This window comes from Bos mutus, chromosome 24, assembly GCF_027580195.1.
Source record: "Bos mutus isolate GX-2022 chromosome 24, NWIPB_WYAK_1.1, whole genome shotgun sequence".
Taxonomy (NCBI): Eukaryota; Metazoa; Chordata; class Mammalia; order Artiodactyla; family Bovidae; genus Bos; species Bos mutus.
The window spans coordinates 41,018,204-41,039,898 of NC_091640.1; the positions used below are offsets into that span (position 1 = coordinate 41,018,204).

At 46.1% G+C, this 21,695-nt stretch overlaps 1 protein-coding gene across 4 annotated transcripts in view; it reads left to right on the forward strand.

Annotated features, from left to right (window-relative positions):
• Nucleotides 1-21,695, forward strand: part of PTPRM (protein tyrosine phosphatase receptor type M) — a 660,428-nt gene that overhangs the window by 577,024 nt on the left and 61,709 nt on the right. For all 4 annotated transcript variants that reach the window (XM_070361479.1, XM_070361481.1, XM_070361480.1 and 1 more), the window contains 2 exons: nt 11,315-11,391; nt 15,531-15,567. In XM_070361479.1, the coding sequence (XP_070217580.1) occupies nt 11,315-11,391; nt 15,531-15,567 (114 nt within the window). The remainder of the gene's footprint in view (nt 1-11,314; nt 11,392-15,530; nt 15,568-21,695) is intronic.

The following is a 21,695-nucleotide window of genomic DNA, read 5'->3' on the forward strand; positions in this document are numbered from 1 at the left end:
TTCTATAGATTCGACATTTTTTAGATTCCATATACAGATGAGATCATGCTGGGGTTTTCTTTCTGTGTCTGGTTTATTTCACTCAGCATAATAATGTTGTACAAGTTCATCCTTCTTCTTGTTCAGTCACTAAGTCATCTCCAACTCTTTTGTGACCCCTTAGACTGTAGCCCACCAGGCTCCCCGTCCATGGGATTTCCTGGGCAAGAATACTGGAGTGGGTTGCCGTTTCCTTGTAGTTACAAATGGTTACCTTTTCTTCTAGTTTTTTATTGCCTTCAAAAAGAATCCCTCTAGAACTGTCTGGTTGTTTATATAATTGTCTGTAAGCATCTACACTGGCACATTCTGAGACATTAACCACTTAGACCACCTACAAAGACTATTAGGGCTCCCAAAATAGGGTTTGCCGATTTTTAGATGCCACTGTTCATCCACCCCAGCTACACAGCAGGAGTCTGATACCGCGTGTCCAGTCTGGTGCTGGAACTCACATCTGAGCACTGTCTCACTGGGGGGCTTGCACTCCTGCTCAGTTGTGTCCAGCTCTTTGCAACCCCATTGACTGTATCCAGCCAGGCTCCTTGGTCCATGGAATTCTCCAGGCAAGAATACTGGAGTGGGTTACCATTTATTCCTCCAGGGATCTTCCCATCCGAAGGGTTGAACCTGCGTCTCCTGCATTGGCAGGCAGATTCTTTACCACTGAGCCACCTGGGAAGCCCCTCACTGGGGGTGTGGGCAATTCAGCCTGAGCTCCCCGGTAGGTCTGATGAAGCCACTGCCATGCTGAGCACCCTTCTGACAATGACCATTTGGAACTGCTTCATCTGAGACTCTGTATGTCTTTAATTAGTCTTCCCTGGTGGCTTAGACGGCAAAGAATCTGCCTGCAATGCGGGAGACCCAGGTTCGATCCCTGAGTTTGGAAGATCCCCTGGAGAAGGGAATGGCAATCCACTCCAGTATTCTTGCCTGGAGAATCCCTTGGATAGAGGAGCCTGCTGGGCTACAGTCCATGGGGTCGCAAAGAGTCTGACACGACTGAGCAACTAACACACATGTTTTTAATTATACCAAAAATGAATCTTTGATATTGTTGGTGTTGTAGGAGGACTTGAAGAATAAAAATACTTCCCTAAATCACTCTAATGTATATACTCATACTGGTTGTTTCTTTAAAGGCATAGAGAAGAGTATTACATCTCCCTTTCACCCTAAGAAATCCTGTGATTGTAGAAAACTCAGTTTCTCTGGCTGGGAAGCCTGCTCCAGGGAGCCCAGGCTTTGGGAATAGCACTCTAACTAGGATGAGGAATTGGGGGATTCAGGGAATGGGTCCTGGAGATTCTTGTTATTGCTTTTCAGAGAACATAAAAGTGCTTTAATGATCACATTCATTGTTTTACAACAGTGTTTGCATATAAAATGGTTTTAATGATGCTTAAAAACTGTTTATTGGCTGTTGTTCTTAAGTAAGTTGAACTTTTCCCTTATTTACACATTTGCTGAGCTAGCCCCTCTAAGTATAAATGAATACTCCCTCCACCATTGACACACACACAGATACATGCATATAGACACACAAGCAGAGCCCTCCTAATACTCTCAGCAGTTCTTTTTTTCATTCCACTCTTTTTTTTTTATCTTTTTTAATTTTTAAATTGGGTTTCCCTGATACCTCAGTTGGTAAAGAATATGCCTGTAGTGCAGGAGACCCCGGTTCAATTCCTGGGTTGGGAAGATCTGCTGGAGAAGGGATAAGTTACCCACTCCAGTATTCTTGGGTTTCCCCTGTGGCTCAGCTGGTAAAGAATCCACCACCTGCAATGTGGGAGACCTGGGTTTAATCCCTAGGTTGGGAAGATCCCCTGGAGAAGGGAAAGGCTCCCCACTCCAGTATTCTGGCCTGGAGAATTCACAAAGAGTCAAATTTAAATTTTTTGTATTTTTACGATAACACATCTCAGCAGTTCTTAATTGTGACTAACAATTACAATTGAGAAAATAAGATGCAAGTCAGAAGAAAAGAATGAAACTCTGCCATTTGCAGCCACTTGGATGGCCCTAGAGGGTATTTGGCTAAGTGAAATAAGTCAGAAAGGAAAATGCAGTATATTTTCATTTATGTGTAGAATCTAAAAAATAAAACAAACGAATATAACAAAACAGCAACAGACTCACAGATACACAGAACAACCTGTGGGGTGGGGGCGAGGAAGGAGGGAGGTGCAGGACAGGGTAGAGAATTGGGAGGTATAAGCTACTAAGTATAAAATAAATAAACTACAAGGATGTCACATACAGCACAAGGAATGCAGCCAATATTTGATAATAAGCTTAAATGGAGTATAAGCTATAAAAAATATTGATTTACTATCTCTATTTTATATACCTGAAAGTAATATAATATTGTAAATCAACTATACTTCTACTGAATAGATGATAGAATAATGGACAGATGTGCAGATAAATGGTAGGATGAGGATATGATATGATACGACATGATGTAATAGAAGAAATAGATGGCTTCCAGGAAGGCATGGAGTCAGAAGCGGCTCCTGTATTCCTGACTTGGGTGGATGGAGAATGGGTGAGCGAACAGATAGACAGACGGAAGTACGGGCCGTTTACAAGCTGTGTAACCCTGGAAGGGAAAGTGACTTGGAGCTCAGGGGTAGCATGGAAAGCTTGTGAGTTTAATCCAAATACATATTGCCATGCCTTTGACATATTCAGATGGGTTTCAAGTAGGCAGCCATGTGGACAGGCCTGGAACCCAAAAGAGATGTAAAGTAGTGAATCTTCAGGCAAAGGACTGGTGGTTGTCAGCTTGTCTGTGGAGGAAGCATGGAGGGCGTGGAGGGCCTTGGTCCCAGCCTAGAGGGGCTTTAATAGTGAGAACTACTGAGACAAAAGCACTGACACGTGCAAAGGAGCCTGTGTCACGGAGGTGCCGGGCAAGCGTGGTGCCGGCTGGGGGTCTAGTACTAGGAAGATGAGGATGTCACAAGGTGGGGAGTAGCCCAAAGCTACTTTGAAGTTGCCCACAGCTGCTTGGGGTGGGTGGGGAAGGAGAAGGGGGTGCAGCCCTGACAGTGGGGGACCCTCGACTCTCACGTGAAGAGGAGCCCTTCTGAGGTCTAGTTTTCATCTGCACTCGGGGTCCCCGTGCTTTGTGAGGTGACTAAGAGGACAATGAGACCCGGTCTGTCCCGCCCAGGTCCTTACCAGCAATCTCGTCTCTGTGGCCCGTGCAGAGGGCTGCACATCCCCAGGACTTTGTCTTAAATCAGCATGCTTCTTCCTGCTAATGGAGCGACTCCAACAGTCCCCGTGTCACTTCTGAGGGACAGACTACTGTCGCGATCCAGGTTAGGTGTAAAAGCAAACAAGGGAAGGAGAGAGAGAGAGAGTTGGAGGTGAGTTTAGAAGGATAAGACTCACTGGGAGAGCTGCTGCTGCTACTGCTGTGTCGTTTCAGTCGTGTCCGACTCTGTGCAACCCCACAGATGGCAGCCCACCAGGACCCCCATCCCTGGGATTCTCCAGGCAAGAACATTGGAGTGGGTTGCCATTTCCTTCTCCAGTACATGAAAGTGAAAAGTGAAAGTGAAGTCGCTCAGTTGTGTCCAACTCTAGCGACCCCATGGACTGCAACCTACCAGGCTCCTCCGCCCATGGGATTTTCTAGGCAAAAGTACTGGAGTGGGGTGCCATTGCCTTCTCCGTACTGGGAGAGCATCCAGCATCAAAAATCCAGCAGATGAGAGTAAGACAGAAACACACCCACCGAACACATGTAGAAAAGAAAAGGATAAATTCTAGGAAAATTAGGCAAAATAAAATTAGAGTCAAGGGATCTGCCAGGAGCCTGAAAGGAGTAGGCATCCCTGACAGAGGGTCTCAGTTAAAAAAGTCAGGCACAAGGCAAGACTAAGAAGTGAGCAACACAAAACCCACAGCTGCACGGAGCCTCCAGCACTCAGCTCAGAGCTCCTTCTTCTCACCCTGATCCTGTATGGCTGGACCTGGGCCCCCCACCCCCTAATGGGCAATGGCAAAGACCCCAGGCTGGAGCAGGGGGCAGGGGTGGCAGGATGCCCAGCACTTCTTCTCAGTTACCTCGGCCCCTCTGCCTCTTGTACCTTGAAACCAGTACAGCACCTGCCCTTGGCAGGATGTAACCACTGGGAGAGCAAGGCTGTTATTTGCAGCAATCAATAATAATTAAAATTAATTTTGAGTCTCCTGTCAGAGGGCAAATGTTACTTAGATCATCGTGATTCCAGTTTGCCTTAAACATGTCATCAATATTTAGCAGAAGGGGAGAACTGGTTAGAGATGAAAGATCGTAGTGACAGACACCATCTCTGCCGCTGCAGTAACAGCTAATCATTTACAGGTTCCAGCTGCAAGGCTGTGACCCAGATCCATCGTATTCAATATGAAAATGTTAAAACATTTGAAGCTACATGGAGGTGTTTTAAACATAATATTACTTGATAAAAAGGGCATAAATAACGTGGTTTAGGGATTGAGGGACCTGCTTTAAATCTCTAATGACCCCGCCTCTGATGTGCAAAGGCAGTCATACACACACACACACACACACAGAGACATATATACACATAAACACACCATATATACACATATATATGGTGTGTCTATGTGTGTGTGTACATGTGTACACACAGATACACAAATAAGACTGACTTATGTACACACAAGTGCATACATACATGGGCTTCCCAGGTGGCTCAGTGGTAAAGAATCCGCCTGCCAATGCAGGAGACGCAGGTTCGATCCCTGGGGTGGGAAGAGCTCCTGAATGAGGAAATGGCAACCCATTCTAGTATTCTTGCCTGGAGAATCTATGGACAGACGAAGCTGGCAAGCTATAGTCCATGGAGTTTCAAGGATTTGGATGTGACTGAGCACATACACACCCATACATACATATATAAACACACATAAATACATATGTATATACACACACATAAATACATACATACACATTCATACTGTATGCACACATACGTGTATATATACTCATGCCATAATATATACACACATACATAAATACACACATGCGGACATACACACAGGAAGGTACAAGCAGATTATAATTTTTCAGCAGTAAGCAATGGTTTGTTATGACCAAGTCTTAATGTACCTGTCTCTTAACCAAAAATATCTTTTTGCCCTATTTCATGTAGTAAACAGGGAAGAACTTAGAGGAATGGCACAGACCTTTGATGACTGGTAGCTTATTACCCTTCTGGATGGGGTAACATTGAGTTGTGGCTATTATATAAACATTAGTTGGAGTTTGATCCTATTCCATTCATCCATGGCTAAATAGGTTTCTTTTTCCAATTGAAAAACAATTCGTACACAGTCAAGAAAATGTGTGCAGTAAAGAGGGGGAAATTGGCCAGCACCTCACCCAGCAAATTCAAATTCTGCTAACATTTTATTTCTCTTTCCTTCAAATCTCTTTTTTCTATGGCTTGACGTTGCTGGCTTTATTTTGAGCAATAAAAACAGATTTTTATTGTTTTCTTTCTGATTCCTAAGACAGTGCAAACTATGTAGACAGTTGAAGAGGTGCGTAAACTCATAAATGGAAGAAGAAACGTGCCTCCCAATTTTGCCACCCAGCAGATGTCCCATCCCTCTGGTTGCTCACGATGCTCCTACACACATCCAAGTGCATTCGATTATTTCATAGAAACAGACTCTCAGGAGACATGCTGCTTGCAACTCACTCTCCTTCACTTAATATTATGTCACAGAGATTGTTCCGAGTAAAGAAATTTAGAATAATCTTTTACAGTGATCGTTTCAGATTCCGTTGTTTCATAAGATCACTGAGGATCAATTCTTTGCTGATAGTGAATGGTTTAAACTGGGTGGGGCTAGAATAAATTGTGTCTTAGAAAAGGAATTTGGGGCTATCATATGACCCTGCAATCCTACTCCTGGGTATATATCCAGAGAAAAACATGATCTGAAAGAATACATGCACCCCAATGTTCATTGCGGCACTGTTTACAATAGCCAAGACATGGAAGCAACCTGAATGTCCATCTACAGAGGAATGGATAAAGAAGATGTGGTACATGTATACAGTGGAATACTAGCCATAAAAATGAAATAATGCCATTCGCAGCAACATGGATGGACCTAGAGAGTGTCACACTGAGTGAAGTAAATCCAACAGTGAAGAATATCGAATGACATCCTTTATATGTGGAATCTAAAAAGAAGTGATACAAATGAACTTGCAAACAGAAACAGACTCACAGACTTAGAGAGTGAGCTTATGGTTGCCAGGAGGAAGGATGCGGGGGAGGGGGCGGGGAGATAGGGAGTTTGGGATGGACATGTATACACTGCTCTATGCCATGAAATTAAAAGATGCTTACTCCTTGGAAGGAAAGTTATGACCAACCTAGATAGCATATTCAAAGGCAAAGACATTACTTTGCCAACAAAGGTCCGTCTAGTCAAGGCTATGGTTTTTCCTGTGGTCATGTATGGATGTGAGAGTTGGACTGTGAAGAAAGCTGAGCACCGAAGAATTGATGCTTTTGAACTGTGGCGTTGGAGAAGACTCTTGAGAGGCCCTTGGACTGCAAGGAGATCCAACCAGTCCATTCTGAAGGAGATTAGCCCTGGGATTTCTTTGGAAGGAATGATGCTGAAGCTGAAACTCCAGTACTTTGGCCACCTCATGCGAAGAGTTGACTCATTGGAAAAGACTCTGATGCTGGGAGGGATTGGGGGCAGGAGGAGAAGGGGACGACAGAGGATGAGATGGCTGGATGGCATCACTGACTCGATGGACGTGAGTCTGAGTGAACTCCGGGAGTTGGTGATGGACAGGGAGGCCTGGCGTGCTGCAATTCATGGAGTCGCGAAGAGTCGAACACGACTGAGCGACTGATCTGCTCTGATCTGATCTGATCTAACATGGATAACCAGCAAGGTCCTATGTAGCACAGGGAACTCTGCTCAGTGTTATGTGGCAGCCTGGATGGGAGGGGAGTTTGGGGGAGAATGGATATATGTATAGGTATGGCTGAGTCTCTTCCCTGTTCATTTTAAACTATCACAACATTGTTTGTTGATTGACTATACCCCGATACAAAATAAAAAGTATAAAAAGAAAGGAAAAGGAGCTCTTGGCATGGATTCACTGGAGAGGGAGGAATCTGAAGGCAATTTTGAACTGGTTCAGGTGAAAATATCAGGTCTTGAAGTCACAGCAGTAACGATGCGAGTGACAGAGCTGTGTACCCATGCATGACTTACATTAACTCAGTCTGAACAAAAGCACTACAAGGTAGGCACTATGTTATTTCCATTTTAGAATGAAAGAAACTGAGGCACAGAGGGTAAATACTCTGTCCAAGGGCATAAACTAGAAAGTGACAGAATTAGGAGCAAACGCAGAGATTTGTACTCCAGAGTCTGTGATCTTAACCTCTGTGCAACACTGCACACAAACAGGGGTGGGAAAGGAAAGCTGTGGAGCAGATGCCAGGGGAGTCAGACGAAGGGGCTGTTGGGAAGGATTCAGCCTGTTTCCAAACCTTTACCTGCTTATGCTTTAACACTCGCTAAATTCATCTTCCCCAGAAAGTGGCTATGTGGAGTTTTCAGTTCTACCCTGCTCTGCTGGTCCCCAAACAGGCCTACAGGGCTGGTTGTGCGGTGAATTGCCAGACTCCTGCAAGGCTATTGCCTTTATTCGTAGAAGAGAGTAATTTCCTTTTTTTTACTGAAAAATGGTTGATTTTCAGTGTTTCAAGTGCACAGCAAACTGATTCAGTTATACATACATATATACTATTTTTCAGATGCTCTCCATTATAGGTCATTACAAGATACTGAATGTAGTTCCCTGTGGTATACAGCAGGTCCTTGTTTAATTTTTATATCCTATTGTGTATCTGTTAACCCCAAATCCCTAATTTGTACCTCCCCGCTCTCCCTGGGCTTCGCGGGTGACACTAGTAGTAAAGAACTCAGCTGCCTGTGCAGGGGGTATAAGAGGTGAGAGCTCGATCCCTGGGTCAAGAAGATCCCCTGGAGGAGGGCACGGCAGCCCACTCCAGTATTCTTGCCTGGAGAATCCCATGGACAGAGCAGCCTGCTGGGCTACAGTCCACGCGGTCACACAGAGTCAGACACCACCGAAGCAACATGGCACAGCACTTCTACTTACCTATCTGTAGCTCTACACCTGTATAGATCAGTCTCTATGTATCTGTCTAGATGACTAGATCAGATAGTCTTTACATCTGCTATGTAAATTCTCCCTGAATCAGTTATAACATCTCCCTGATTCTGTCATTAAGTAAATAAAAATCTTTGACATGTGTTCGTCTTTAAAAAAAAAAACAAACTGGAGAAATAGCAGTGAAGTTTAAAAAAACACAAAACTTTGTGTGACTAGTAGGAGATGGTAAGAAAATTATTTCAAAGGCTCTGTTTATGGGAAATGAGAGTGCAGTCTTTGCAGAGATCGAATTCCCTAATGAGAACGTTCCAGAACTACTTGAGATGCCCAGTGGCGGTAAATTGTGGGGAATGGGCAGTACTCACCCTGAGGCTCCCAGGGAAATAAAGCCTGGAAAAGGAGGGATTCTGATAGGGAGCACAGCAGATTCTGAGACAGCCCCAGGTCAGAGGCTTGAAAGGCTCGGATGCGGTGCCTGCCTTTTAAAGCACGGCCCGGGGAAAGTCAGGGAGTAAAGCTGACCATCAGAGGAGCTGACTGAAGCCCAGGGGCTGCAGCAGAGCGGGGTTTGGTCCTATTGTAGCATCTTTCTTTTCGGAAGCTCAAATGGCTTTACCGGGAAAACTGCTCGGCACTCCCCTCTGACATCGTGTGTGGGCACTGGCTCTTCCGACACAGACGAGAGCCGTGACCATCCACATGTACCCCGTTCCCCAGGAACTCCCCTCCCCATGACCCAGGCCAATTCTGGACCAGAGCCTCTGGTTTTAAGCAAAACGGATTCCAGGATACTAGTCCTTAGAGCATGTCTGCCGCGGGAGAATTTCTGCTCGCCCGGGGGTCCATTCCTGGGTCACTCTTGTCAGTTTGGGCAGCAACTGTAAAGGTGGTGAGAAGAGATGCCCGCGCATCTGACCCCAGCACGTGGTGACAGCGACAGCGGGCATTCTCCATCACTCACTTGACACCAGGCTCTCCGATCCTCTCTTCCTGTGGTTTAGTTTCATGCTCACAGTAACCCCATGGGGAGGCACTGTGACACCCCATTTGCAGGTCAGGGAAGAAAAGCCCAGAGAGATGAAGCAACTTGCCTGGAACCACAAGGAAGGGTTCCCCTGGCACTCCGGCCCCAGAGACCACACACATGCCCACTGCCCAAGTTCTCGAAGCAGAGCAGGGGGACGTGGTCCCTCCAAGCTTCGCCCATGTCTGACACATCTTTTCCCCACTCTCCAGATAAAGGCGTAGTTACTGTTTTTGTTGTTTAGTCACTAAGTCATGTCTGACTCTTTGTGACCCCATGGACTGTAGCCCACCAGGCTCCTCTGTCCATGGAATTCTCCAGGCAAGAATACTGGAGTGGGTTGCCATTTCCTCCTCCAAGGGATCTTCCCGACCCAGGGATAGAACTAGCATCTCTGCGTTGGCAGGTGGGTTCTTTACCACTGAGCCACCAGGAAAGCCCAAAGGTATTGAGCCCAGGCTGATTATAAGGCTCGGACAGAAAATGGTGTGACCATCTTTCAGGAACTGGAGTGAGAAGTCCCACCCATGAAGGAAAGCTAGAAACTTGACACAGACTTCCTCCTGTGGAATCAAGCACAGCGGTCCTCCACAGAGGGTTAAACTTGAGGGACCAGCTGAAATGTTGGCTTTCACCCATTAACAGGTCACGACAATAAATAGGTTCCCGTCAGCTGTTCATCCGGTGATCTCGGGTCAAATGCCTGTCACCTGCAGGCACCCTGACTCTCGCCTCAATCTGGGGGTGTCATTTCTCACCCACTAACCCAGAAGAAATGTCAACAGTGTAGAGGCAGGACCTCCCCTGCCCAGGGTCATGGCAAGTGGGGTCTCAAAGCACTTCCCCCAACCCACCTCTCTGACCCTGCAGTCCTTCCTTCTCAGAGAGGCTGGTCTTATCTTCCAAATACAGGGTGGTAAGAGCTTTCACTGGAAGGAAGATTCCTCTACCCCAAAGAACATTAATTTAGAAAAGCAATTTTTAAAGGACATAAAAAAAAAAAGTTCACTTTTGACTCATTTAAAAGACATCTGGGGAACTTCCCTGGTGGCCCAGTGGCCAAGACTCCACAGTCCCAAGGCAGGGGCCCTGGGTTCAACCCCTGATTAGGGAACTAGATCCCACGTGCCACAATTAAGACCCAGTGCAGCCAAATAAATAAATAAATATTTTAAAAATGAAAGATATTTGGGAATAGGAGAAATTCAATGTTCCAGACACAAATACAGGAATTGGGGGTGGAGCAGTGAGCAAAACACGAAAATCCATCCCCTTTTAGGGCTTCTAGCACTTTCCTTTTTAAAAGATAGATTTTCAAGGAAATAACTGAGGTGTCTGAGTAGCATTTATAGAGAACATTTTCCATGCAGAAAAAATGTTTAATGTGGCTAATTGATACCACCAGCACGACCCCTAGATGGGACTTGCTATGCTTGAGAATTTATGTTTTTGTTTAATCATTAAAACAGCCCAGTTGGAGGCAGGCGCTGTCGTCCCTCGTCCAGATGAGTGGCCGAGACTTGGTGGCATGGCTGATGGGGGCCAGCCTGGCTCCACCAGCCATGCCCTTGATGCAGGAGGAGAGAACCCTGGTCCGATGATTGAGGTTAGAACCGTGTCCACAACTCCTAGAAAGCTGGGTGGTGGTTTATAATTGTTGTTCATCAAGGTGGATGTCAGAGACAGCCTTCAGAATCTCAGGGCTCACGTGTGATTTAATGGAGTTGCTAAACTTCCAGTCCAAGAACTCGTCCTGCCGTGATCCACAGGACTGAGTAAAAGTTTCAGACCTCTGCCGGCGCTTCACGTCTGTAAACGATCAAAGAATGTGTTAATGAGATTTGCTGTGAAATGCAGAGGAATATAAACCCTTCCCCGTATTAACAGAAGTGTAAGGGTGTAACGTTTAATTCTTTGTTTATCTCTAAAGCGGCAGAATGTGGATGCCCTCTCTATAACATGCTCACGTTCTGCAGCTCTGCACAGCCCCACAGACGGCGTTTGTTAATTGCTATTTTCTTGTCCTTTTCCTTCTGCAGATGATCATTCCCGGGTGAGGCTGCAGACCGTAGAAGGGGACAACAACTCAGACTACATCAATGGAAATTATATTGATGTACGTATTCTGTGGCTCAGATGGTAAAGGGTCCGCCTGCAATGCAGGAGACCCAGGTTTGATCCCGGGTTGGGAAGATCCCCAGGAGATGGGAATGGCAACCCACTCCAGTATTCTTGCCTGGAGAATCCCATGGACAGAGGGGCCTGGTGGGCCACAGTCAAAAAGAGTCGGACACAACTGAGTGACTAACACGTATTCTGACCTGTCAGTAAACCCAACAGTTCTGGCACGTAGCATCCTGTGTATCTGCTCCAAGACAGGTAGACACAGGTTCGACCAAACACAGCAGCCCTGTCCCATACGTGCAGAGCTTGACCGTGAAGACAGGTCAGCCTCGGGCTGATGAGCCTCCCCCACCAACCCCCATGACAGTCTCTGCCCTCTTGGCCACTCCATGCTTACACAGACTAAGAAAATTGCATTTCCATTTTTGTCAATAACTTGGATTATTTGACATTTAAAGAAATCTGTTTGCATATTAATAGGACAAAACTCTCTAATTCCTCATTCGATGATTTGCCATCTCCTGTCATCACGGCACTTTTAAGTTGCCTTCAAAGTCGTCTGCAGCTGTTAACCAGGACTTCTGACACACGCAAGATGTGTCATTAAATATGTAGGCTGCTTAATTATTGAAGCCTGCTTCTTTGTTCATTCTGCATCATGTTAACTGAATGTCTTACATTAGAATAAATTCTTTGGGAGACAGCATGTTTTCACTTGAAAGAATGAATGAAATCAAAAGTAGACTGAAAATCAAGGGAAGACTGCCGTTACCTCCAAGGCCGAGTTTAGACTGAAGAGATCTCAGCTCCTGAGGCATCGTCCTCTGCGCTTGGACTTCATGCTGGTTCTTAATCCACAAGCATCTCTTTGCACAGGTTTTATTCAGATATGTGGGTTCCTTTCTTGTCTTTGTGGAGTATTACTAAGAATATTAGCATCACAATCACTAAGAGTTATCTAAAAATAACTCTTTGGAAAAGACCCTGATGCTGGGAACAATTGAAGACAGGAGGAGAGGGGAATTACAGAGGATGAGATGGTTGGATGGCATCGCTGACTCATGGACATGAGCTAGTGGGAAATAGTGGATAACAGGGGAGACTGGTGTGCTGCAGTCAGTCCATGGGGTTGCAAAGAGTCCGACATGACTTAGCAGCTGAACAACAACAATATTCTACAGGATATTTGGGTAGTGCTCATTGGGAAGGTTTGGCATTGGGGGTTATAGAGTTGAGGGTGGGGGCTGACGGAGGATTATCTGCAGAATAATTCATATCTCAGTCTTCACACACCCCTAGACCCTCCTTTTGCTAATGACCAGAAACATAGCTAACCCAAGGCAGAACTTCTTATTAACTCACAGTTTCCTCCTAGGGCACACTGACTTATTCCTTTGTTCAGGAAATGTTTAGGGAGAACTGGACAGGAATGCCCAGAGGTGCCCGAGACCTGTTACCTTCTCCCCGAGGCCTCACAACTTAGAATCTGAAGTAAGAACAATCTTTGCTGTGATGCTCCTTCCCTGGGGAAGAGTCCAGGGGAGCCCTGTTCATACTGCAGTGCAGCCCTCCAGCCCTTGGGGTCCTTGAGCAGAGGGACAGTGTCTGGTCCTGCTGTATTCTGCCCCATCACAGGCTAGGATGCCGTAAGCCCTCAGCGTCTTCTAAGTCACCATCTGAGCAGTAGCTGTGATCAGATTAGGCTTGTCCTGGGGGCCTTTTGTGGAGAAGGCAATGGCACCCCACTCCAGTACTCTTGCCTGGAAAATCCCATGGACAGAGGAGCCTGGTAGGCTGCAGTCCATGCTAAGGGTCAGACACGACTGAGCGACTTCACTTTCACTTTTCACTTTCATGCATTGGAGAAGGAAATGGCAACCCACTCCAGTGTTCTTGCCTGGAGAATCAATCCCAGGGACAGAGGAGCCTGGTAGGAGGCCGTCTATGAGGTCACACAGAGTCGGACACAACTGAAGGGACTTAACAGCAGCAGCAGGGGGTCTTTTGAACTAAGCTTTAAAGAACAGCTGTGTAAGGCTTCAGGTGGTCCGGTAGTGAGCCGCAGCTACTGAAGCCTGCAAGCCCTAGAACATGTGCTCCGCAACAAGAGAAGCCACCACAATGAGAAGCCCGCGCACCACAACTAGAGAAAGCCGTGTGTAGCAACAAAGACCCAGAGCAGCCAAAAATAAAGAGAAAGAGAAAAAAAAAAAGAACGGCTGAGTAGGGACACAGAGAGGAGAGGACATAAAAATCATGAACATACTAGATTCACTAGTTTTTGTTTTTAATAGAGAAAGAGTCAGTATTCAGGGCCACTTTTCACTTAATCGGTGAGATTTTATTGAGCATCTATTACATGTCAGTAACTGTTTGAGTTGCTGGTGTTCTAATTGTGAATAATTCAGGCCAAAACAGAATACTAAGCACTGACATAAGAGACCTAATGATCTAATGGGGAGAAAGAGACCATAAATGAAACAATCATTGAAGTCTGGTATTTTGGACATCAGGAGGAATAGAGTGGGTATCTCCACTGAGAAGGTGGGGGTCCGGGCCAGCTGGGTATCTCAGGGGGTGAGCCTCCAGGCTTGGAAGCAGCCCCAGGAAAGGCCTGGCTGAGGAGCACGCCTGGCAGATGTGGAGTGATCTGGAGGGGGTGGCGTCCAGGTGGTGGGGTGAGGAAGGTAATGGGCAGGTGAGTGCGTGGCGGTGAGGAGTCGGGCTCATCCTGTGAACCAGGAGGTCAGAGGGTCAGCACAAAGGAGTCACTGAATCTGGAAGTGAGAGGAGAGTGAACTGTGGGTTGGCGGGAGTCAAAGTAAGGCTGGCTGATGGTGACCTGGCCCATCAAATGACCCTCCCCTCTCCCAGCACCTTGCAGACCCCCACAGACAGTGGTGAGTCCCACCAGGTCCTGTCTCGTGCAGCTTATCAGCTGACAGAAAATGCGTGCCCATCAAAATAACCCTGCTTAGTATCTGTTGTGACTCTGTGTCAGAGACCTACTCCCGGTCGGGGTAGAGAAGAATGTGTCTGCTTTGGTTGTTCACTCTTCTAGACTTGCTTTCAAGAGCAAAAAGACCTAAGTGGTCTGAGAAGTTGGCATTTCCTCTCCAGTCTCTTTGCTCTCTTTTCCGTCTGGCTTTGGGCAGTGTTTTGTGCCTTCTCAGGGGAGAGAAAGAGGAAGTGTTAAGATCTGTGGCAACATTATACGTTCGTGCACCCGCTCAGTCGCTCAGTCATGTCCGACTCTTTGTGACCCCATGGACTGTAGCCCACCGGGCTCCTCTGTCCATGGGATTTCCCAGGCAAGAGTACGGGAGTGAGGAGCCATTTCCTGTTCCAGGATATTGTGTGTTACCTGTGTGTCATTTTCTCTAAGTTGACTTAACTTGTTGACTAACCTGCAATGTCCCTGTTCCCTTCTTGCTTTGGTCCCAATTTTCATCTTTCCCCCTTCTTGTAGGGTCATGATAAAAGGAAGGGGTCTTGCAGAATTTCTGCTTCTTTAAATTCCTGGTCCTGGTACAGCATCATGTCCTGGTATCTGTAATGTTTAAAAATGATGTTTGGTATACCCACTCCAGTATTCTTTCCTAGAGAATCCCTTGAACAGAGAGGCCTGGCCAGCTGTAGTCCATGGGGTTGCAAAGAGTCGGACACGACTGAACGACTGAGCACAGCACACAGCACATTACTATTGATGTGACTGTCTATACCAATATAACAGAATATGAGTTAAGGCTTTGTCACATTGCCAATAGCATCCGAAACACAAATGAAATTCTATTGCATATTCCTAGCCGGTTTGCACTCTAATCAGAGTCGTGGTCATGTTATTTCAGAAAATCCATACGTTGTTAGTGTTTATTGCTCATCCGTCATCTCTTAGCCTGTGTGTGATTAAGTTACTCACCCACTCCTCACTGTGCAGGCATCAGAACTGTTACACACTGATGCGCCTCGGCTTATTAAGAGATAGTGGTCCCGAGTCTGGTGATGTAACTTCCCGGTAATGCAGCTGTTGATATTTGAAAGTGCATTCATTTTGGCAGACTTAGTATGTGACTTCTGTGCTGCTTATTGATTTTCAAGTTTGTCTAATATTCTTTCTCATTTATTTTTTAGGGTTATCATCGACCCAATCATTATATTGCTACACAAGGTAAGTTGATTCCAGCTTTGATGTCTTTTTTGGTTGTTTGCCCATTCTCTGTCATTTCATACCCAGCTCACCATCCCCAGGAACTCTGTCACATGCTGCTGCAGCCCCGGGGGCTGATCGAATTTCCAGCCATCAGCACGTGCACTCCTGGTTTCCCATCAGAGGTCCTGGCGACGTAATCATTCAGTTAGAACTTCATATCGAGATCAGTAGAGGAAATGTGTCCATCAGTTAATTATTGAATTAACCCTGCCTGCCTTAGCAATTAATCTGACATTTGCTAGAATAGATGTATAGATACTCGTTGAAGACATAGATACTGGATATTCTGTGTATAAAGACCTGAGCTGATCGCTGCTGGGGATGTGAGCCGAATCCAGCAGGCACCCTTATTACATCGGTGTGAGTTAGTAGGGAAGACGTGTGCACAGGCTGTATACTTAAAACCTTGTGTGAAACCAACATGCCGTTGTAAAGCAGTTATCCTCCAATTAAAAAGTTTTTAAAAGCCTAAAAGAAAACAAATGCCAGCATCATGGGTCCTTTGTGAAAATTAAATAAGATAAATGACACCTATTCAATACTGTTATTATTACTATAATATTTATATGATTAATATAAAATATATGATTGGTATATGATTATAAATATGACTAATATAATAGATATTACATAAATACATATTTATATTAATATAGCAATATAAAATCAATATATTAAATCTATAAAGTTAATATCTACTAAATTTATATTGATATATAAATATAATATAATAAACATTGATGTAAATATTATAATAAACATTAATATTATTATTTTCAAAACACCTTTTGTGAGAGGTACAGATAAGGTGTTAATGAAAATATATAATAAACATTAATGTAAATATTATAATAAACATTAATATTATTATTTTTAAAACACCTTTTGTGAGAGGTACAGATAAGGTGTTAAGGAAATTCAGAAATTCAGACAAGAAAGAGGTCGCTTTCAGGTGGGATGGTTCAGAAGCAGCCTTGTGGCAGAGGTAAGCCTGGGCAGGGAAGGTGTGACTGGCAGAGACATCACGAGCAACAATCTGAAAGCAGCAAGTCCATGCTCCTGGGTAGAAGACAGTTGGTGTCTCACCGTGGCTAAAGGAAATGGAAGGCCAGAGGAATGTGTCGGGGAAGTTCATGGCGTGATTTTTTTAACTTATTTAATTCAAGAACAGTTGACGTCCAGTGCTGTGGTAATTTCTGCTGTACAGCAAAGCGGTTCAGTTGCACACATTTACATGGCGTGGTTTCGGTACCGTCTTCCCCACCAGTGATGGGGCGGGTCATCTGTGGAGAGTGAGGATCATGAGAGACTGAGGCTTTCAAGAAGAGGTTGCTGAGCCAGTACAGGTGAACAGAGGAAGTGCTGGGAAACAGAGACACCCACTCGGGTTGAAGCGATAGGGACGAGTGAAATGTGAGTTCTCTGTGTTGTATCACTTAATCATTGTTTCGGTAACACATCATATCCCAGAAACAGGCATGGGGAAACCAAACGGATACAACCTGCCACCAGTTAGGAGTTGGCAGGGGGGTGCGTGAGAAAAAGTCAAGGATACCAAGAAATCATGTGTGTAAAGTCTCAAATTGGAGACAGGGAGGCTTGAGTGTCCACTGGGCCCTGAGGAATGGGGAGGCGCTGAAGGATTGAGGCCAAGGTCAGTGGCGAGTCAGGAGGGAGAAGAGGTGGTCGTAGCCAGACACCAGAGTCCCGGCGCCTAGAGCAGCAGTGTCTGGCAGAGCTCTTTGCTCTGGTGGAAATCTTCTCTGTGTCGTCCGGTATGGTGACCTCTAGTTATCCATGGCCACTGATACTCAGAGTGTATCTACTGAAAAGAGGGACTGGATTTCAAGTTTAAACAGCTGCAATTGGCTCTTCCCCACTGGAGGTGTCAGGCAGCAGAGCTCTGGGGCAGACAGTCTCTGGGTGTGGCCGGAATTATCTTCCTGATCCCCAGGGCCACAGCAAAATCCTGGGGGGCACCACTCTCAGAGTCCAGTGCTGTGTCATCACGTCCAGATGCTGCACTTGGTCCAGTGTGCGTCCTTCCGGAATGAAAGCAGCAGTGCCTCCCTCCATGGTCGGAAGGAGAACCGCACAGACAGTGCCCACTGTGAGCCTGGCAGAAGCCCGGCCCTTGGTAGGAAATGCTAAGGGCTCCAGAAAGCACGTACTTGGTTTGTCTCACATCTGGGACAGAGTGAGGATGTCTGGACCCGAGTCCAGCCCTGGGAGCTTCCACACAGAGTGGACCGATACTGGGGCTTCATACCTGTCCTCCAGGCTGCCAGAATGTTCCCAAGTCAGGTCATAACAGCTCTGATTTGTACATGGGATGATTATCGGACATTTGCAGTTTTTACAAATTTACATGAACATATTGTTGCAAAATATACAAAACACTTCTGAGATCTTGTCGAGCAGCCCACGTTCTCATAGAAAGTATAACCAGAAAATTAAATCTGACTTAAATGTCCACAGTTGAGGGCTGTAGATTCATGTGAACAAATAGCCAATGGAAGTACAGATTGAAGACCCCAAAGTCCTATGTGGGGCCCCTCCCTCGTTCATCCTCTCTGCCCCTCTGTCCCCAAGGGGAGGTCACCTCTGGAAGAAAAAAATGCCATAACAGAAGTCACTTTCTGGCCCCATTAGAAGTAGTTTGAATGATACTTATTTGCTCTGCAGCCATCGTTGGCAGCCTTCACCCTATCAAGTATTAATGAACAGATATATTTGCAGACGGATGAGAAATGGCAGCTGTCCTCAGTTTGAAGGAGACCCCCACGGGGCCCTTTAGCGCAGAAGGCCCGCACACCCTACAGAGCATGGCCCTCTGCCCGGTGACTGGTGGGCCACAGGCTGGACTTTAAAACCTGGCAGTTCTTGCATCGCTGTTGCTGCTGCAGAAGAGGAGGAAATGAGCTGATTTGTAATCTAACGTTCAGTCCAGGTAGTACCCGTCCTGTTACGAGTGATACCTTCAGACCATGATGTTCGGATTGAAAAGTCAGAATGTCTTTTCTCCAGTGCACCACAGGCACAGTGTAACTGGTGGCCTCGGGTAGCCGGTGATAAAGATTTCTGCTCATCTGCAGTAATCGACCGGGACAAGATGGAACATGTTCGTGGGTGGCCAACAGAATCACGAACAGCCTGATTCTAAATCCAACAAATGGAGTGATGAAGACTAACAGGCAGATGCCATGTTTAAATCCCTCCTTGCTCTTTTTGCCTCTCTACTTTGCACTGAGACGAGTCTTTAAAAATCTGTTCACAGCAGGAACCCCTGAAACTACACGAATGGTCCATTTTCCTGACAACCAGTTCTATCCCCAAGAGTTGGAAATACATAGATTCCTAGCAGGTCCCCTCAATGCAGAGGGCATGTCATGACCGTATCCCTTCAGCCTCTCCCCCTCCCTCCACTTTATTGATTTTTCTACGAGTAACTGACTCTGACCTTTGGTGATAACGGTAATGTTTCTGCAGATTGAAGGGACCACATTCAAGCCAGAGTGGTGGCTTTTTTGAGTGTGTTCTTCCCGTCTCCCCGCCCTTTAATTGTTCTTCATCTGGCAGCTAATACATTGATGCCCCGATGTTCACTGCATCACATCTGCCTGGCCAGATATTAATACAGTTATAAACTTAGGACTAAGGACCTGCCACACAGGGGTCAAAGGACAGAAACTCATGTTTGTAGCTGCCTGTCCACACTCACGGAGAAGGCAGTGGCACCCCACTCCAGTACGCTTGCCTGGAAAATCCCACAGACAGAGGAGCCTGGTAGGCTGCAGTCCATGGGGTCGCAAAGAGTCAGACACGACTGAGCGACTTCACTTTCACTTTTCACTTTCATGCATTGGAGAAGGAAATGGCAACCCACTCCAGAATTCTTGGCTGGAGAATCTCAGGGACGGGGGAGCCTGGTGGGCTGCCGTCTATGGGGTCGCACAGAGTCGGACACGACTGAAGCGACTTAGCAGCAGCAGCAGCAGTCCACACTCAGAGCCAGGGTAGAGCTGGGGGTTCAAAAGCTGGTTCACAGAGAGATGCAGTACTCACTCAGGTGGGTGGAGTCACCCAGAATGGATCATAATCAATCAGAAGATGCCCCATAGAGACCACGGAAGAGACCACCACACAGGCCGTGAGCTGGAGGAAGCTGTGCATATCAGAACTGCTCCTCCACAACCAATCATGAACTCGGGGTGATGGAGAAAGGAAAGGGAAAGGGTTAGTCACTCAGTTGTGTCCACTCTTCATGACCCCACAGACTGTAGCCCACCAGGCTCCTCTGTCCGTGGGATTCTCCAGGCAAGAATACTGGAGTGGGTTGCCATGCCCTCCTCCAGGGGATCTTCCCAACCCAGTGATCAAACCTGGGCTTCCCACATTACTGGGCCTCCTTATCGTCTAAGCCACCTGGAAAAAGGTTCTCTTTACTATTATTTAGGTTTATTTTTCAAACTGACTCAAGGGTCCTGCTTCAGAGAACTCAGGAAAGGCGGTGCAAGGTACTTACCGAAGAAATGGCTGTAAGTCTGTGGTGGACACGGCTGTCCGCTCCCTCTGACTCACATCCAGGTTCCTCTGTGGGCTGGAGATGCATGGAAACACGGGGGGGATCCAGAGGATCCTCCTGCATCACAAAATCTGGGGTTCACGTTGCAGTTTAGGGGTGGGGCACCTGCACTTGGCCAGGGTCTCGGAGGAATGGGGACGGGTGGATAGGGAGACAGGTGTTAGTCCAGAGGGTAGGCTGAGTGGGAGGACACCCGAGATCCAAGAGGAGTGGGGGCCCGAAGGAGACGGCTGAGAGGGGCGTGGCACCTGGGGTGGTCTTAGTTGCTGGTTGAAATGGATCACCACTCAGGAAAAGTTCACACAGACACACAGCTTTACATGGAAGTTTAGGCATGCTCTGACTTTCTACAATCCAGCCTGAAAAATTCTATGCCCCCCAGATTAAAACCCTTGAATTGGGGGGTTGGGGGTGCTACGAACAAAGAACCAACAGGTGAAGTGACGACACTGATTAAAAGGCTTTGAACAAGGAGCTTTGTTTAATGAATGGCAGAGACGCAGGGAGGGAAAAGGAAGGGTGTTTCTAAGCTGTGTGGTGGTGAGAACAGTGCTTTAAGAAGATTAGTTAGTGTGGAGTTATCCTGGAAAGAAAAACCTGGAAACAAAGAAAGCAGGGAGTAACCATAAGAAAATTTGGGGTAGAGATGAATAGTTCAGACAACAGTAATGACAGTAATATAGCTGTAGTTTTTATTTTATTCAACAATCCAGGTTGCATATGACTAAAATATGTTTTCTAATATTAAATACAATATGTTCTGGTTTCCAAACTGTTCATTTTTAAGCATGATTCCTTCTCATTTAAGAAAATGTAATCAGTATATTTCCTTTATGTTTCAGTAGTTAGGGTTGATACAATACTATTCTTCCTGAAACACAGCTCTTTTCTTTGTCCATTCGCTCAGTCAATATCAAGGGCCATTTATGGACTAGGCTTTGTGCTGTAACTAAGTTAATGTAATTTCCATCCTTCGACCATTTAAGATATTACTTGTCTCATTTCATAAATAAAAGACTTGAGGCCCATGGAGAGAAGCAGGGGTTGAATACAGAGCTAATGCATAGCTGAGTGCCTGTGCCGTGTATGTCTCTCTATGTCTGGATAATGTGTGATCCCCACTGGGCACTGTGTGCTGCCGCTTACGTGGGCCTCATGAAGGTCACCCCTCAAAGTCACGTGATGAATCTTTTATGAAATGAATCTAGGATCCAACCCTTTCCTTCTAAGTAACCAGTCATGTCCAACTCTTTGTGACCCCATGGACTATAGCCTGCCAGTCTCCTCTGTCTATGGAGTTCTCCAGGCAAGAATACTGAAGTCGGTTGCCATTCCCTTCTCCAGAGAATCTTCCCAACCCAAGGATCAGACCCAGGGAATGAACCCAGGTCTCCCGCACTGCGGTCAAATTCTTTACCATCTAAGCCAACAGGGAAGCCCTTTCTATGTAGCAGTTCTCTAAAAGCAAATTTTCTATGATATGTTCATATCTGAAAACACC